Here is a 19657-nt window from a genome sequence, read left to right on the forward strand (position 1 = left end):
ATAGATCTGGAGGAAGATATTGCAGTCTGCGAGCAATCGACAATCTTGAGAGGAATATGCTGCTCACTGAGCAAGCAATTAGCAGGATAGAAGTGGAGGGTGGAGAAAAACCAGGATGACCAGGTGGGTAGCTGGGTTACTGTAAATAGAGGAGTTAGAATAAATCCAAGAAAAGGAAGGCCAATTCTGACTCTGAACATCTGAACAAAATTGCAAAATGGTGCAATGATGTAAGGACGTCCATGTCAGAAATGGCAGCCCTAGTGAATCCTGCTCTCCCTAACAGCCGGGAGAGCAGACCAGCTAGTAGTAGGGTGGATGTGATTGCAGGTAAACCAAAGCAGCTAGTGGTTGTAGGGGACTCTATGATTTGGAAGACCATAGAACAATGGTAAAAACCTCTACCAAATAATTTGCTGTCTCCCTGGTGCCAGAGTTTGGCATGTGGTGGAAGGGTTGGTACTATGTTGGTACCAATGACAGAATAGATGGTAGGTGGAGGAGCCTGAAGCTTTGAACCAAATTCTTTAAAACTATTCTTAAGGGAAGGAGAGGAGAAGCTTAGAGAGTTAAATGCATGGCTTAGATCCTGGTGTAGAGCAGAGGGATTTGGGTTCATAGAGCACTGGGCTGACTTTCCACAGATAAATTACAACTAAATGGAAGGGGGGCTTCTGTGCTGGAGGAGAAGCTCCTAATAGGGGTGGTGGAGAATATAAACTAGGATCAGGGGAAGAGGAAAAGGAAGACACAAAAGGGGTAGACAGGTCAGAGAGGGGGCAGGCTATGTTGCTTGGTGGTTAAGTGGGCAGTGAATGGGGAGGGGGGGATTAGGCAGTGTATAAGGAGATCCACAAGTTACAAAACAATAGTGAGGATATATGTGCCAGTAAAATTACTAAAAATCAAATAAATAACTTTGGAAAAGTGTATGTTAACAAATGGTAGAAGTATCACAGGCAAAATGGGTAAGCTTGAGGCTCTGGTGTTAGAGGAACAGTTAGATGTTGTTGATGTAGTGGAGACATGGCTCAATGCAGAAAATGATTGGAGTGTTAATATTCAAGGTTTTAAACTCTTTCGGAAAGATAGGGTAAATAATGAGGGGAGGTGGTGTATGTCTGTATGTCAGAAGAGACATAAAAGCGATTGTGAATGAGACAGAGAGCTTTGAGAAAATTATTTTAGTGTAGTTTATAGACCCCCTAACTTCCCTGAGTTTTCTCTTATATCCTGCCGAAAACACTGCAGCCATGAGGCGGTCGCCATTATGGAGGAGGTCAAAAGGGAGCCGACCCTCCGTGAGGTATCCCTGGAACACCTCTCAGCCATACAGGAGTCCACAACTGCCCTGAAAACCGGAATAGAGGAGGTCAAGATTGATTTTTTGGCGGCCCTCCAGAAGTCTAGGGCATCGTTTATAAGAGTCAAGAAGCGCCTGAGGGACCTGAACATTCAGCACAGCATGAACTTCCCCGGACGCCTGCGAGTCATTCATGAGGAACGCACCCACTTCTTCACCTCCGCTAAGGAGGCAGAGGCATGGGTAAACACCCTGCACAGATCCCCACAACGGTGAATTATCTCAAGCTGTGGTATTGTTCTCTAGGAAGAGGCATACCCAACCTGGAGACCAGGACTGCGGGACTCTGGTAATATTATGTCTGCCTAAGTGTTACTTACCCCACTTTGCATCCCGGGTTCTCATACATGGCCATTCGCTATTATTCCCTGGCTGCAGTTTATTTCATTATATTGTGTAAATGGGAAAACCCAGTACGCTGGAGCAATAGTCTGATACAGTCGCGTCTAGTACAGACTACCCCTGTTGTTTTATTCCCACGTTTGGTAGAGCAAAGATAACCCCTAATGGGTCTCAGGCTAACACCTACAATGGAGAGCCTTATGTATAATAGTTATGTTTGGTTTAAGTTAACTGCTGCTGCATTCAAAGGAAACGGAAAATGTCAATTGAAATAATGCCGTGGAATGTGAGGAGGATGGGAGATACTAAAAGGCGCAAAATGATGTTTGCATATATTAGGAGACACTCTCCCAAACTCATTTGTCTCCAGGATACCCACCTCAGTCCCCAAACTACCCATTGGTTAAGTAAAGCCAATGGTGTGCCCATTCAACAAACACGTTACACTCCAGGGGAGTATCAGTACTGGTCCACCGGTCAGTCCGCTGGGAATTGGGGACAATTAAGACAGGCAGATACCTCTTCATTCATGCATGGATTAACTCTGTACCAGTGGTAATTATAGGTTTATATAACCCGCCTAATTCTCCTTTGGAGATTCTATATGAAGGAGCTCATTTCGCGGCATCATACCCCAATGCTACTATCCTGTCCATGGGAGATTTTAATGTCATGTTAGAACCATCCCTTGACAAAATGTGGCCCCCGGGGGCACACCCCCAATTCACAAGCACAACCCCACTGCAGCGATTTCTGTCAGAGATGGGCTGGTGTGACCTCTGATGTACTCGCCAGCCCCAAACCAGAGAATACACATGTCATACTCCAGGCAGAAACTCTCTCTGCCGTATAGATTTTGTATGTGGGAATACCTTAGCCTATTCATGGGTGACATCAATAGCGCACTTACCCCGGGGAATCTCGGACCACTCTACAATTCTGGTTGTGCTTCAATGTTCACCTCGAAGTCCGAGGAATGGTATAAGAAAGATTCACCCCTTTTGGCTGTCCCTTATTTCAGAGTGGGACCAAACCCCCGAGAGTCTTGCAGTGTTCATAGACTCTAATGCGATCTTCACTAGCCCTGCATCATATTGGGAATCCATTATGGGTTGCCTGAGGGACTGCTTGCGGACCACGGCACAGGAGGAAAGGGAATTAGAGGGCAGATGCTTGACACTGAAGGCAACATTCATAGTGGACCCCACTGACGCGAATAGAGACAAATGGTTGAAGGCGGGGAGACAGTACATGCATTGTCTACATGATAAGCAGAGATGGTGCACCTTTTTCACTCAGCAAAAATACTTTGAGCAGTGAAACCAGTCTAGTAGCCTGCTAGCTAGAGATGGGCAAATTTGTTAAAATTCGTTTCGACCCGATTCGCCGAATTTTTCAAAAAAATCCGATTCGACCCGAATCGAATCAAAACGAATCACGTTAAAAAACAAGTATTTCATGCTTAAATATGCATAGAGAGCATGGTTTGGTCTTCAAACAATGCTGTATTTTAATATGACACGCTCATGACAGCCGTGTCTCTTAGAATCGCTTCACTCTTCACTTCCATGTGCACTTACATAGGCCAACTTCCCCAAATAAGCGAAGCGGGAACGCAGCCTGACAAGGTAACGTCTGTGCCAGCTCGAAAGGACTGAGCTGAGGGCCAAGATCCCACTATAACATCAAAGAGTGCACTCTTTTTATACTGAGTGGAACAATGATATAGTGTGTTGGTGGCATCAAAAGCAGCAGCAGCAGGAGCCCGCAGAGTGGCACAATGATATAGTGCGTTGATGGCATCAGTAGCAGCAGCAGCAGGAGCCTGCAGAGTGGCACAATGGTATAGTGTGAAGGTGGCATCAGTCGCAGCCGGAGCCCGCAGAGTGGCACAATGATATAGTGTGAAAGTGAAAGCGGAAGCAGCAGGAGCCTGCAGAGTGGCACAATGGTATAGTGTGAAGGTGGCATCAGTAGCAGCAGGAGCCTGCAGAGTGGCACAATGATATAATGTGAAGGTGGCATCAGAAGGAGCAAGAGCGGCAGAGTGGCACAATGATATAGTGTGTTGGTGGCATCAAAAGCAGCAGGAGCCCGCAGAGTGGCACAATGGTATAGTGTGAAGGTGACATCAGTAGCAGCAGGAGCCCGCAGAGTGGCACAATGGTATAGTGTGAAGGTGGCATCAGTAGCAGCAGGAGCCCGCAGAGTGGCACAATGATATAGTGTGAAGGTGGCATCAAAAGCAGCAGCAGGAGCCCGCAGAGTGGCACAATGGTATAGTGTGAAGGTGGCATCAGTAGCAGCAGGAGCCCGCAGAGTGGCACAATGGTATAGTGTGAAGGTGGCATCAGTAGCAGCAGGAGCCCGCAGAGTGGCACAATGATATAGTGTGAAGGTGGCATCAGTAGCATCAGGAGCCTGCAGAGTGGCACAATGATATAGTGTGAAGGTGGCATCAAAAGCAGCAGCAGGAGCCCGCAGAGTGGCACAATGGTATAGTGTGAAGGTGACATCAGTAGCAGCAGGAGCCCGCAGAGTGGCACAATGGTATAGTGTGAAGGTGGCATCAGTAGCAGCAGGAGCCCGCAGAGTGGCACAATGATATAGTGTGAAGGTGGCATCAGTAGCATCAGGAGCCTGCAGAGTGGCACAATGATATAGTGTGAAGGTGGCATCAAAAGCAGCAGCAGGAGCCCACAGAGTGGCACAATGATATAGTGTGAAGGTGGCAACAAAAGCAGTAGCAGGAGCGCGCAGAGTGGCACAATGGTATAGTGTGAAGGTGGCATCAGTAGCAGCAGGAGCCCGCAGAGTGGCACAATGATATAGTGTGTTGGTGGCATCAAAAGCCGCAGCAGGAGCCCGCAGAGTGGCACAATGATATAGTGTGAAGGCGGCATCAGTAGCAGCAGGAGCCCGCAGAGTGGCACAATGATATAGTGTGAAGGTGGCATCAAAAGCAGCAGCAGCAGGAGCCAGCAGAGTGGCACAATGGTATAGTGTGAAGGTGGCATCAGTAGCAGCAGGAGCCCGCAGAGTGGCACAATGATATAGTGTGAAGGTGGCATCAAAAGCAGCAGCAGCAGGAGCCCGCAGAGGGGCACAATGGTATAGTGTGAAGGTGGCATCAGTAGCAGCAGGAGCCTGCAGAGTGGCACAATGATATAGTGTGAAGGTGGCATCAAAAGCAGCAGGAGCCCGCAGAGTGGCACAATGGTATAGTGTGAAGGTGGCATCAAAAGCAGCAGCAGGAGCCCGCAGAGTGGAACAATGGTATAGTGTGAAGGTGGCATCAAAAGCAGCAGCAGCAGGAGCCTGCAGAGAGTGGCACAATGGTATAGTGTGAAGGTGACATCAGTAGCAGCAGCAGGAGCCCGCAGAGTGGCACAATGGTATAGTGTGAAGGTGGCATCAGTAGCAGCAGGAGCCTGCAGAGTGGCACAATGGTATAGTGTGAAGGTGGCATCAAAAGCAGCAGCAGCAGGAGCCCGCAGAGTGGCACAATGGTATAGTGTGAAGGTGACATCAGTAGCAGCAGCAGGAGCCCGCAGAGTGGCACAATGGTATAGTGTGAAGGTGGCATCAGAAGCAGCAGGAGCCCTCAGAGTGGCACCATGATATAGTGTGGAGGTGGCGGACAATTCCAGTCCCTGGTAAAGATGGTAGGAAGCAGATGGTGCAACTAGCAGCAGATGTGTGGCATCAGGCGGGTGGCAGCATCAGAACAGTAGCTAAGGCAGGTAGTTAGAACCCCGACTCATTTCTCAACGTTTGGAGGAGGCGTTATGGCTGATCTAATCTGATGCATTACGCATTGGTGAGTTGAAATCCTGGCCGATCCAAGCCTGATTCATCTTGACAAAGGTCAGTCACCTTACGGGTGGACAAGCGGGTTCTCCTGGGCGTAACGATGGCCCCCGCCGCACTGAACACCCGCTCTGATGCCACACTACTGGCCGGGCAGGACAGCCTCTCTACTGCAAACTCCGCAAGTTGTGGCCACGCATCAAGTTTGGCTGCCCAGTAGTTCATGGGATCCTCTACCTCAGGTGCTAAAGTGCTGTCCAAGTAGGCCACCACCTGCTGGTGCAGGGTCTGCTTCATGTCCTGCTGCTGCCGGTGGCAGCTACCCTCCTCACTAGGCGGGTGAAGGAAATTGCTCATTAAGGAATCCAGACTTAAGTGACTGTTGATGGAACTGCTGCTGCTCCTACCCCCCCAGCTCCCCACAGCAGCCGTAGTAGTAGTACGTGAGCAATGACTGCCAGGAATCCCCCGGTCAGACCTGACAGAGGATGGACAATAGCGCACATAGACAGCGGCCAACTGTGTGCTCAGTATTTCTCTATAGTATGCCAGTTGTTCCTTCCTCTCAGCAGCAGGAAAAAAGTCACCCATTTTGGACTGGTAGCGAGGGTCCAAGAGGGTGGAGAGCCAAAAGTCATCCCTATGCCTGGATGTTGACTATTCGGCAGTCACTAGTTAGGCAAAGCAGCATGCTGCGGGCCATCTGCGCAAGTGACTCTGAGGGACTCCCAGTCTCCATATCCACAGTATACTGCCACGGTGCTTCTGGGTCATCTGCCTCGTCTTCTACCTCCTCCGGATGCTCCTGCTCCTCCTCTCCTGTCACCTTAGTAGAAAAAACACAAATTGCACCAGACTCTGCGTGTGTTCCAATGTCCTCCTCCTCCTCCAGTTCAGCCCCCACCAGACTCATGTGGCCATGAGATGTAGTCTCCACTTCTCCAGTGTCCTGACCAGACAGATTTTGCAGCATGAGTTCCAGGACATGAAGCAGTGGTATGACGTTATTCATCCCGCAGTCCTGGCGACTGACAAATAACGTGGCCTCTTCAAAAGGCCTGAGCAAATGGCAGGTGTCACGCATGAGCTGCCAGTGGCTGACATCAAAGCTACACAGGGGAGTACTACGGTCCGCTTGCATCATCAAAAAATCATTAATGGCTTTTCTCTGTTCATACAGGCAATCTAACATATGGAGGCTGGAATTCCAATGGGTGGAAACATCGCATATCAGACTATGTTGGGGTAGGCCGTTCTGGCGTTGCAACTCGAGGAGGGTGTGCTTGGCTTTGTAAGAATGGCTGAAGTGCGTGCACAGTGTCCTGGCCATTTTTAGAATGTCTTGCAGATGGGTGTAAGACTTCAGGAACTTGTTGACTACCAGATTGAACACGTGCGCCATACAGGGCGCATGGACCATCTCTCCTCGGTGCAGCGCGGACACCATGTTCCTCCCATTGTCTGTCACCATGGTTCCAATTTTTAGTTGTGGCGGAGAAAGCCACACATTGATTTCTTCTTGCATGACGCGGAGCAGTTCCTCCCCTGTGTGACTTCGTTCACCCAAGCAAACCAGGTGTAGAACTGCGTGACACCACTGTGCCCTGCACATGTGGTATGATGGAGCAGTACTTGTGGAGGCTGAGGTGGTGGAGGAGAAGGAGGAGGAGGAGGCAGACACTGGCGCAGGAGCAGCAGTTTGACAACGTGGAGGAGAAAGCGCCGTCTCTTGTTGAAGTTGTTGGTGTGGCTGGGCGGGAAGCATATTCAACCAGTGGGCCGTAAAGGACATACACTGGCCCTGACCATAATTACAGCTCCACAAATCCGTGCTGCCGTGCACCTTGGAAGAAACTAATAAGCTCAAGGGCTGGCCCACATTCTGTTGTACATATTGGTGAAGGGCTGGCACAGCCTTTTTGGAAAAAAAAATTGCGGCTTGGAACTCTCCACCTCGGTTCGGCACAAGCCATTAGTTCTCTGAAGGGTGCAGAGTCCACGACTTGGAAAGGGAGAGACTGCAGTACCAACAACTTCGACAAGAGCACGGTCAGCTTCTGCACCTTAGGGTGGCTGGACGCATAGAGTTGTCTTTTTGTAATCGCAGGAGCATTTGGACCGGGAGATGATGTCAAAGACAAACAGCTCCCTTCGGCAGAGGTGCTGGAGCCTTGACTTGCTGAAACAGCATGTGTGCCACTAGGTGCTGATGCTGTTGCTAAGCCTGCAGGATGGACCGTATCTGACACCCGTTTCTCCCAGGCCATTGGATGGTGACGCTGCATGTGTTGGCGCAGGGCCATGGTGCCAATGTTAACTCCATGGCCACGCTTCACTTTCTACGACATATACCCACGCTCGGCTCCTCTGGTGTCTTTACAAAAAACTGCCACACCGCTGAGGTGGTAATTTTACCACCAACACTCTGCACTGAGCGACTACTACCGCCGCTGCCTCGCTGAGCCCCTGTGCCACTGCTTATTTGGGCCTGCGTATTGGGATTTGTACCCCACGGATGTTTGGCTCCCGTCCTCGCACGGCTGCCACCCTGCTGACTCACAGCCACAGTAGCGACTTGCTGCCTGCTCCACAAGCTGACACTCTTTTCGCCCGACGATGATGAATCCCCTGCTACACCCGGCTCCCAAGTGCGATCGGCTACATCATCGTCAATTTGCGTTTCCCGGTCACTGCTACTCTCCTCACCGATGTCAGTATGCACAGCCTGCCTACTGCAGGAAGCAGCGGAAGTCTGCCCCACCTCTTCACTGCAAAGCAGCTGCTGACTGTCCTCAAACACTTCGTCCTCGCTGAATAGTGGCGCGGAGCCCAGACCACCTAGTAGCTCTCTGGCTGCGGGAAAGGAACAGGACAGAGCCTGGTTGAGGACAGGTGAGGGCCGCTGACCTGCTCTTGGGCCATGCCAACTAATTGTTGTATCAGAGGAACCTACAGACTCTTGGCTGGGGTTGTCAGATGTTATATTTGAGGAATTGGATGACCTAGTCAACCATTCCACAACCTTTGGGTTGTTGATCAACACACTGCCACTAGATGACAACGGCAGTTCTGGCCTCACAGAGTCACCCCTGCTGCGACATCTCCTTACTCTGCTGTATAAACTATGTGGATTTCACGCGTAAATCTGGCTGTAAAGTAGAGCCCCCAAAAGGTATTACAATGTGCGTTTTACTGAAGCCCCACAACTGACAGTGTAATTTCAGCGAAAATCACTGTATAAACTACGTAGATTGCACACGTAAATCTGGCTGTAAACTAGAGCCCCCAAAAGGTATTACAATGTCCGTTATACAGATACCCCACAACTGACAGTGTAATTTCTGCGCAAATCACTGTATAAACTACGTGGATTTCACACGTAAATCTGGCTGTAAACTAGAGTCCCCAAAAGGTATTACATTGTGCGTTTTACTGAAGCCCCACAACTGACAGCTCACTACTGCAGATGCATGAATGTCAAACAGATTTCTTCCTATTCGATTTTGTCACTAAATAGAACTGCTATTTGGGGTATACAGATCCCCCTTAGAGAACAGCGAGGGATTGCAGCAAGAATTGCACAGCACAATAGCAGCAGCTGGACGCTACAACATGAAGTGTGAAGTGCTGAGATAGAAAATGGATGGTTTTATAGGGCTTTGTGACATCACATAAGCCTGCCGGTCACTGATTGGCTTACAGGTCTGCAGATGCCATCGGGGGTGTTCCTTTCTCCTTCCCAGAGTTCTCTGCCCCATGTAACACGTTGTTCTCGTGCCCATTTTGCAGAAACATGAGGGGAAAAAAACCAACTTCGTTCCCACGAATCAGCATAAACTTCGGCTTTGTGGTGAATCAAATTTTTCCTGAAATTCTAACCGAAGTTAGAATCATTAGAATTGTTTCGCCCATCTCTACTGCTAGCCCATCTTATACACCAGAACAACTCCTCGACAGCTGTCCTCCGAGTAAAAGGCTCAGACGCCGTCATCCATACTGATAACTTGGTTATCCTGACTACATTCAAAGACTTTTATAGTGACCTGTATAACTCCCGCTACGACAAGACTCGGATCTGCAAAGCTACCTTGGGGAACTGACCTTCCCTAGACTGACCCCTGAACAACAAAGGACACTGGACGCACCAATCACTTTGACAGAACTTCAGGAGGCCTAATCAGATATGGCTAAAGAGAAAGCTGCCAGCCTACCGTTGGAGGCATTGTTGCAGTACCAAGAACAGCTACTACCGGCTCGCTTAGAGGTGCTAAAACTCTCCTTCGAGAACGGAAGGCTACCTCCGTCCTTCTATGAGGCAAATATAGCCCTTGTTCTAAAACCCGATAAAGACCCAGAAGAGTGTGGGTCCTATAGACCCATATCTCTTTTAAACTCGGACTATAAACTGCACACAAGAGTGCTGGCCAGCAGACTTAACACAGTGATTACTAACCTGGTGTATCCTGACCAGGTACATCTGATAATCTCAGACAGGCACAGATCTTGACACAGGAGTGGCTAGGGGAGAGGATTGGGCCTTGACGTCGCTGGACGCTGCCAAGGCTTTTGATTCTGTAGAATAGCCGTACTTGCTAGCTACCCTTAAAAAAATATGGTTTTGGGCAAGTGTCCATTAAGTGGGTGTCACTGCTATACGCATGTCCTAGCGCATCTGTAATACTCAAGGGCAGACGTCTCCTAGCTTCACACTGGGTAGGGGAACACGCCAAGGGTGCCCCTTGTCACCCCTACTTTTTGCCCTGGCCTTCGAGCCAGTATGGTCGGGACTCCCTTTGTCTGTCCCGGGCAGGATTAATTTGGTAAAGATGGTGGTCCTCCCAAAGTGCCTATATGTGCTGAAGCATGTCTATGTCCCTATCCCGCACTCCTTTTTTAAATCTTTAGACTCCCTACTGATTGCATTTCTGTGGGGTCACTCCAGATCCAAGTTGCAATTGGCAAAACTACAATGCCCCAAGGTACTTGCTGGAATGGAATATGTCTATTACCTTGCAGGCCAATTGAAATTTCTGGGCCCTTGGTTAGGCACCCCGAACAAGGACTCCTCCGAACAACATCTAGCCTCTTACTTGAACCTTCAGTCCCTATGGGAGGTGCTCGAAGGTGCCAATTCATATGAAGGGAGGCTTTTACCCGCACATCAAGTGGCATGCAGGGTGTGGCATGCAGCTAAAAAGATTACTCCGGCTGAAGGTGCCATAGCCCAGACCCAACTGTGGGGGAATAGCACACTATCACACCTTGCTGAGCTGAATGAAAGCCAATTCTGGTCAGATGTAGGGATAAAGACCCTGGGAGACATGTATGAAGGTGAGGTGCTAGTTTCTTTTGACTACTTGCGAGAGAGGTATGACATCCCAAACAGGCAGTTCTATAGGTATCTCCAGATCCGCCATGCCCTGTCTGCACAGTTCCCAACCCCAGGCTTGCATGTCACCAAATACCCATTAATTGGAGTGATACGCTCACAGGGACCCGCAGGACTTATTTCTCTGATATATTCTCACCTGATTAACGCTAAAGCATCCTCCTCCCCCCTGCCAGTCCCAGACAAATGGAAGTCTTTAGTGCCCAAACTTGATGAAGAACAAGTGGCAGAGCTGTATAAATAGATGGATCGGGCTGCAGATGGGAAACTTTACCTTTCCAAATATAAATTAGGGTGAGGACTCTTCTTCATCTGTGAAGGGGAGACATTTTATCAACTTTCTGGAGGATAATTTTATGGTGCAGCTTGTAGAAGATCCCACAAGAGGTGATGCTTTGTTGGACTTTGACATTTTAGACAATCTCCATAATGTTAGAATCGCAGTGTCCGGGAAACCCTTAGAAACAGCGATCATAATATAATTATTTTCCCCTTAAACTGTAGAAAGCAAAAACAGGTGGGAAAATCGAAAACATTGAATTTTAAGAGGGGTAATTTCCAGATATTCAGGGCTGCACTATAGACTGGGATCAGATACTGTCACGTGATGATACTAATGTTAGATGGGAGAAATTCAAATCTATCCTGGGTCATTATAATTCTAAATTTATTCCAATAGGTAAAAAATATAGGACGGGCTAGATTACACCATGCGTGGCTTACAGCTACAGGTAAAAGGGCAATTTATAATAAAAAGAGGGCATTGAAAAAATATAAATCTGGCTTTCAATACTTACAAAAAAATTACCAAAATCTGTAAGAAGGAAATAAAATCAGCCAAAATACAAAATGAAAGACAGGTGGCCAAAGATAGCAAAACAAATCAAGAATTTTTTTAAGCATATCAATGCAAAAAAAAAAAAAAAAAAAAAAAAAAAAAAAAAAAAAAGGGTCAGACCGGGTTAGACCCCTTTATTCTGAAAATGGGGAATTGGTTACTGGAAACCAAGAATAGCTGGAGATACTAAATCGCTTTTTTTTATCTCCGTTTATAAAATGGAAAAAAGAACTTCTGACGTGAGTGGTGTCAGTGCAGGTCATGCATCCTGGCTGAATGTAGACATGATCCAATCTAAGCTCATTAAATACAATGTGTACAAGGCTCCTGGACCAGATGGGTTATACCCCAGAGTTCGTAAAGAACTCAGCTTTGTTATTGCTGTACCACTGTCTTAAATCTTCAGGGATTCCGTAATGTCTGATGTGGTGCCAAGTGACTGGCACAAGGCAAATGTTGTGCCAATATTTAAAAAAGGCTCTAGAACTTTGCCAGGCAATTACAGGCCTGTAAGCTTAACTTCCATTGTGGGGAAATATTGGAAGGGTTGGTAAAAGACTATGTAGTGGAGTATGTGACATCAAATAATATACCATATATACTCAAGTATAAGCCTACTTTTTCAGCACAAAAAAATGTGCTGAAAACCCGAACTCTGCTTATAATTGAGTTAAAAAAATAACCTTTCTGGCTTCCCCTGCTGCTGGCTATATACTGGGGCAGGGGGCTGGCTATATACTGGGGAATATGGGCTGGCAGGCTATATACTGGTGGGCAGGTGCTGGCTATATACTATGGGACAGGGTTTGGCAGGCTATATACTGGGGGGGGCTGTGACCAATGCATTTCCCACCCTCAGCTTTTACTCGAGTCAATAGGTTTTCCCAGGTTTTTGTGGTAAAATAAGGGGCCTTGGCTTATACTTGGGTCAGCTTATACTCAAGTATATACAGTAATAAGTGACAGCAAGCATGGGTTTACTAAGGATAGAAGTTTTCAGACTAACCTGATCTGCTTCTATGAATGGTTGAGCAGATGCCAGGATGGAGGAGCTGCTGTGGATTTTGTGTTCTTGGACTTTGCAAAGGCATTTGATTCTGTCCCTCATAGACGCCTGATAGGTAAAGTAAGGTCTATTGGTTTGGCAGGAATCATTTGCAATTGGATTGAAAACTGGCTGAAGGATCGTATCCAGAGAGTTGTGGTAAGTGATTCTTACTCAGAATGGTCAGCCGTTATAAGTGGTGTACCCAAGGGGTCTGTGCTTGGCCAATGACTATTTAAAGGGAACCTACCACCACGATTCTACCTATAAAGGTAGATAGGGTGGTAGGTGGATGTAAGTGACGTGAGGATAGCTAACTTTTGGTACACTTTATGGAACTAATATGTAAATTTCGTTATGCGGCTACTGGGGCGTGGAGTAGCCGAGCACGAGGCTACACAGCACGGCTACTCCACGCCCCAGTAGCCACATTACTCCTCCTACCCTCTTGCGTGCGGCGCGCAGCTACGTCCGACGAGCATGCGCAGTAGCTCCGGCCTCGGAGCTGGGGCTGCTCAGCCGCCGGCCTGCGTTCTGCGCATGCGCAGAACGCCATCATGATGGACGAGGGCGCGCAGCTACGAGGAGCTGCGCGCCACACGCAACAAGGTAGGAGGAGTAATGTGGCTACTGGGGCGTGGAGTAGCCGCGCTGTGTAGCCTCGTGCTCGGCTACTCCACGCCCCAGTAGCCGCATAACAAAATTTACTTATTAGTTCCATAAAGTGTACCAAAAGTTAGCGTCCCTTACATCCACCTACCACCCGATCTACCTTTATAGGTAGAATCGTGGTGGTAGGTGCCCTTTAATGTATTTATTAATGATATAGAGGTAGGAATTAATAGCACTGTGTCTATTTTTGCAGATGAAATGACACCAAGCTGTGTAGTGTGTTACAGTCTATAGAGAATGTTCATAGGCTCCAGGGTTACTTGGACAAGCTGTGTTTGGTCACTCACTTGGCAAATGAGGTTCACTGTGGATAAATGTAAAGTTATGCATCTGGGGGCTAATAATCAACATGCAACATATGTCCTCAGGGGAGTAAATCTGGGAGAGTCCCTTGTTGAGAAGGACTGGGGGGTATTAGTAGATGATTAATTAAATAACAGCATGCAATGTCAATCAGCTTCCTCTGAAGCTAGCAAGATCTTGTTCACACAAAAATATGGTAGTAAATTGTTTCAAATTAAATCAAATTAAAAGACAAGGGGGCACTGTCTCTGTCTCCAGAGGCGACAGGGCTTTTTTTTTACTATGAGAACTGTTAATCTGTGGAATGGCCTGCCTCAGGTGCTGGTCACAGCAGGGACAGCAGATAGCTTCAAGAAGGGTCTAGATGCCTTTTTACACCTAAATAACATTGATGGTTATGTTATATAGAATGTATGTTATTGTATTTTTATGTTTCCCATAAATCTCTTCCTCATCCAATCCCTTCAGTTCCTTGGTTTAACTTGATGGACATGTGTCTTTTTTCAACCATATCAACTATGATACAATGAATATGAGGGCAATGTATGTGGGTCCTACAACACAACATATATGGTATGGGAAGTAGATTATCAATATGGGACAATATGAACCAGGGATTTATTTTGACTGCCATATTAGAGGTGGAGATGAATTTCTCCACACTATTTTATCTCCACACTAGAGGCTCACTTGCATCAACCGTATTGGGTTTGTTTCTCCTTTCTGTAGAGTCGGACTTGATGGATCTGAACCTTTTTTTAACCTAATCTACTATGATACCATGGTTACAAGTTGATACCATTTGCGTTATTCATTTCAATTTGGAATAAATTGTTGAATCCCCTCAAACAATCTATGAAACCTAAACTAAGTTCCTTAGTCTAAAATACACATTATGATCCAAACGGCACATACCGTGCATCTGATATGTGTACGGTGTCTGTCCAAGGGGTTGGGTGCTGAAGCTGGAGCTATAGCTGAGAAACCCACTTTGTCCTGGAGAGTGGCTTATATTGTCTTCTGTTTTGATATCTAAGAAAAGAAAGGACAGATATATAAAAGTGGCAGATTTTTACAACCCAACATACGAATAAAACAATGATAGGTAATAAATGCATAATTAAAAGTTAATAAAGTATATGCCAAAAAAATATACACAGGGTTTCTTAAACAGATAATGTAAAAAAAAAAAAAAAAAAAAGCAGCGATACATGCATCATAGTATATAAGGCTGGAAAAAGACGCAAGTCCATCAAGTCCAACCTTTACGAATTAAATAAATGTATTATCCCCATAACCCGTGACATATTTTCTCTCCAGAAAGGCATCCAGGCCCCTCTTGAACATGTACATAGAGTCTGCCATAACAACCACCTGCGGCAGAGAGTTCCATTGTCTCACTGCTCTTACATTAAAACCTTTGTCAATGTTCATGGTAGAGTCGCCTCTCCTCTAGGCGCAGATGATGCCCCCTTGTCCTGGTCACAGGCCTAGGTATAAAAAGATCTTTGGAGAGATCCTTGTACTGTCCTTTCAGGTATTTGTACATTGTAATGAGGTCTCCCCTCAGTCATCTTTTTTCTAAACTCAATAATCCCAAATTTTGTAATCTGTCATTGTATTCTAATCCCCAATTCCCCTAATAATCTTGGTTGATCTCCTCTGCAACCGTTCCAGCTCTACTATATGCTTTTTATACACTGGTGCCCAAAACTGTATACAATATTACATGTGTGGTCTGACCAGGGATTTGTATAAGGGCAAAACTATGTCTTTATCATGAGAATCTATTCCTTTCTCTATACATCCCATAATTTTATTTGTTTTAACAGCAGCCGCCTGGCTCTTGTCACTAAAATTAAGTTTACCATCCACCAATAGCCCCAAGTCCTTTTCAGCTACAGTTTTACCAAGTAATTGACTATTTAGAACATAATTATACTTTTTGTTTCCATGGCCCAAGTGCATAACTTTACATTTATCTACATTAAACCTCATCAACCATTTCTCTGCCCACTCCTCCAGCTTCCACAAATACCTCTGTAATGCTAAACTATCAACCTCAGTATTTATTACTTTACACAGCTTAGTATCATCTGCAAATATTGAAACTTGACTGTAAACCCACTACAAGGTCATTAATAAAAATAGTAAAAAGAAGTGTCCCCATTACTGACCCCCGTGGCACTCAACTGGTAACGTCAACCCAATCTGAGAATGTGCCATTAATGACGACCCTCTGTTTTCTATCACTAAGCCAATTACTTAACATACACTGATTAAATACACTGATTTTCATTTTATATACCAACCTTTTATGCAGCACAGTGTCAAAAGTCCAGCTATACAACATCCACAGCCTCCCCCAGATCTAGTCTTGAACTTACCTCTTCGTAGAAACCAATCAGATTAGTCTGACAGGACTGATCTCTCATAAACCAAGCGTCTGCACAGTGAGATACTTCAGGATAGCATCTCTAACAAACCCCTCAAATATTTTCCCCACCACAGAAGTTAGAGTCACAGGTCTGTAGTTTCCAGTATCGCTTTTTGATCCTGTTTTGTATATTGGTACCACATTGGCTATGCGCCAATCCTGTGGAACATAACCAGTCCTCAGTGAATCTTCAAATATTAAAAATAACGGTCTATCTATCACGGTACATAGTTTATGCAGAACCCAGGGGTGTATGCCATCTGGCCCTGGTGATTTACCTATCTTACTGGTTGTGAGGCGGCGCCATACCTCTTCCTGGGTTAAACTGTTGACATTCCAAAAATAATTTACATTATTCCTCATTGTGTCTTCCATGAGGGGATTTTCCTGGGTAAAGACAGTTGAGAAGGCGACATTCAGAAGACTGCTCCTTTCCTCATCTCCTTCCACCATGACCCCCATGTTATTCCTAAGAGGGTCCACACTCTCAGTTTTTAGTTTCTTATCATTTGTATACTTGAAAAAAAAATTTTGCTCTCCCTGGCAATATTTCTCTCAGTCTTCTCTATTTTTGCGACCTTTATCTGCTTTTTACAGGATTTATTTTTCTCTTTATGCCTCATCGCTGCCTTCACGTTTTAGCACCTTAAACACCTTATCTTTCTCGCTTATTGCTTTCCTTACAATTTAATGCTCTTTCAAACAAGTGTTTTTTAAATGATTTTTATGAAAAAAATGGATGACAAACAGACATTGAAAAAAATGGACGTTGATTAGAGATGAGCGAATTTTTCAAATTTCGATTCGACTAGGTTCGCCAAATTTTCTGAAAAAATCTAATCCTGTCGAATTACGTTAAAAAAAACCCCGCTATTTCTTGGCTGCTTAGAGCCTGTGGGGTGTTGTAGAACGTTGTGCCATGCTCAAATATGCATAAGGGAGCGTGGTTTAGTCTTCAAACAATGCTGTGTTTTAGTATGAAACATAACTTTTATTTAATTAGTAAAAATTCTAACAAATTATTTATCACACCTATTATTTTAAAATGGCTAGGGGGGGTAGAGGGGTCTGCTGTTTGGCTTTTAATTTGACTCGTCTGAGGCTGTCTCATTAATGGGTCACTGCAGAGATGTGCTTAGGTATTTACAGGCTGAGTGAATACTCAGTATTTTAAATGCAGTTAGGATAGATAGCAGCCTCATACCTGTAGATTTTAAAATAATAGGTGTGATAAATAATTTGTTAGAATTTTTAAATAAAATAAAAGTTACGTTTTAGGCCTGACTGATAAGGCTCTATTCTGTCTTAGGACAGTTCTCTAAATAGATTACTATTTCGCCTTGGCAGTCCTAAAAGGGCTCTCTTTTGTGATCTAAAAAGGGTTTTAGTATGACACCCACACGACAGCCGCCGTTCTTAGATTTGCTTCACTCCTCAATTCCATGGGAACTTACAGGGGCCAACTTGACTAAATTAGTGAAGCGGGAACACAGCCTGACAGGGTAATGTCTGTGCCAGCTCAAAAGGAGTGAGCTGAGGGCCAAGATCCCACTATAACATTAAAGGGGTATTCCAGGAATCAGCATAATTCATATACAAATGGGTACTCAAAATATAAGCTAATGTGTAATTAGTTGTTATTAAAAATTTTGCTTCCCTTAGCAGAAAATGCTGATGACATAGACTGTAATGAAGAATTAAAATGCTACTGGCCCTTTAATCAGTCCGTTATTTTCCTCCGCGCGGTCCGTTGCAGAGCATACACAGGACAGAAGATGGCCACTGGTCACATGTCCACATCACATGTCCTGCACCTGCCTGGGCAGGTCATGTGATCAGCACTATGTTTGGCTGTAGTCGGTTGGTTGCAGTGCAGCCAGTATTGTGATGATGGCAGTTGCACATCATTACTATGGTAACAGAGCAAGAAAGTCCGTTGTATCATCACTGGGAGCAGAGCATAAGAGGGGGGAGGAGTTACTGACAACTAAAGGATCATGGAACTTGTATTTTCCAGTGGCGGCCATCTTAATGATAACTCCACCTACTTTAGAGAAACCATAAATTTTGTAAATCAAACTATTTAAGCTCCATTTTGTGACTAATGACATTGAGCATTGTTGTAGTCATTTATTTATATCATCATAGGTTTTTGTGTCAGACGTTCATATTCCCGGAATACCCCTTTAAAGAGGGTACTCTTTTTACACTGACATCAGATAATTCCATAGATTACGACAGAACCTGTTCTGTTAAACGTGGAAACATGTAGAAACCCCTCTCAAGAGAATAGAGAGCATCGACTGTAATTTTGCATTAACGTCACTGATCATTTTGCTCTACTTTTCATTCATTAGTGTCCGCTTTCAATCGGTCAATAATCCATCAGTATTGCTAAAGCCAAAAACAAACAGGAGTTGATCCAAAACAGAGATGACCAGTAAATTGAATATTTGCATGTCCTCTGTGTTCTGTTTCCACTCCTGCTTTTGGCTATCAATCCTTAGGCTTTTTATTCCTTCTGACAGATGAAATAGTGGCAAACATAGTGGCAACGTCATAGAGTGTTGGAGGGAGAAAAGAGCATTATGGAAATCACAGGGTTTTCCAGGGAGAAAGCGGTCAGTTGGCAGCAGCAGTAAGCCACAGAGTGGCACATTGACAAATTCTCAAGGTGGCAGCAACATGGTAGGCCACAGTGTGGCACAATGACAGAGGTGGCGGCAGCAGCAGGAGGTTAGAAAGTGCCATCATGCCACACTGCGGCCTACCATGTTGCTACCAGCTCAAGAATTTGTCGTTGTGCCAGAGTGTGGCAGTGGCAGCAACATGGACTTTGAGCAAAAATCACTCCATCAGCTACTGAGTACAAGCAGCTAGACGCTAGAGACAGCACATGCAGTGTGAAATGACGGGATTGCAAATGGCTTTCTGTTTTTATAGGGCTGTGACATCACATAAGCCTGCCGGTCGCTGATTGGCTTACATGTCTGCACATGTGATTGAGGGTGTTCCTTTTTTCTTCCCAGAATTCCCAGTCCCATGTAACACGTTGTGCTCGCGGCCATTTTGCTAATAAAGGGGGAAAAAAATTGGTTCCCATGAATCACCGTAAACTTCGGATTTGTGTAGAACCAAAGTTTTTCTGAACGCATATGCGTTCACACGAAGTCAGCAATCAGCGCCCGGTGTCTTGTATTGTGTAAATGCGAGCTGCCGGACGCCGATTGCCGATCGCGTGTGTTTGCATACAAATGCATATACAATCGGCTGCGGGCCACCCGAGTTCCGTTACAAAACAGAATCAAAACCTTTCTATTAGGATAAACAGGTTCAAAGCAGCCAAACACATGGTAAACGGTAAAAAAAATGTATGCATTTTTAAACTGACTGAAAACGGGTTCAAAACGCCATGTGTGCCACCACCCACGTTGCGTCACTTTTTTCATGCGTTTTTG

At 45.7% G+C, this 19657-nt stretch overlaps 1 protein-coding gene across 10 annotated transcripts in view; it reads right to left on the reverse strand.

The window, feature by feature from the left end:
* Window positions 1–19657, reverse strand: part of EYA2 (EYA transcriptional coactivator and phosphatase 2) — a 565525-nt gene that overhangs the window by 298510 nt on the left and 247358 nt on the right. For all 10 annotated transcript variants that reach the window (XM_072110586.1, XM_072110584.1, XM_072110587.1 and 7 more), the window contains one exon: window positions 14678–14794. In XM_072110586.1, the coding sequence (XP_071966687.1) occupies window positions 14678–14794 (117 nt within the window). The remainder of the gene's footprint in view (window positions 1–14677; window positions 14795–19657) is intronic.

This window comes from Engystomops pustulosus, chromosome 6 (genome assembly GCF_040894005.1).
Source record: "Engystomops pustulosus chromosome 6, aEngPut4.maternal, whole genome shotgun sequence".
Lineage (NCBI taxonomy): Eukaryota > Metazoa > Chordata > Amphibia > Anura > Leptodactylidae > Engystomops > Engystomops pustulosus.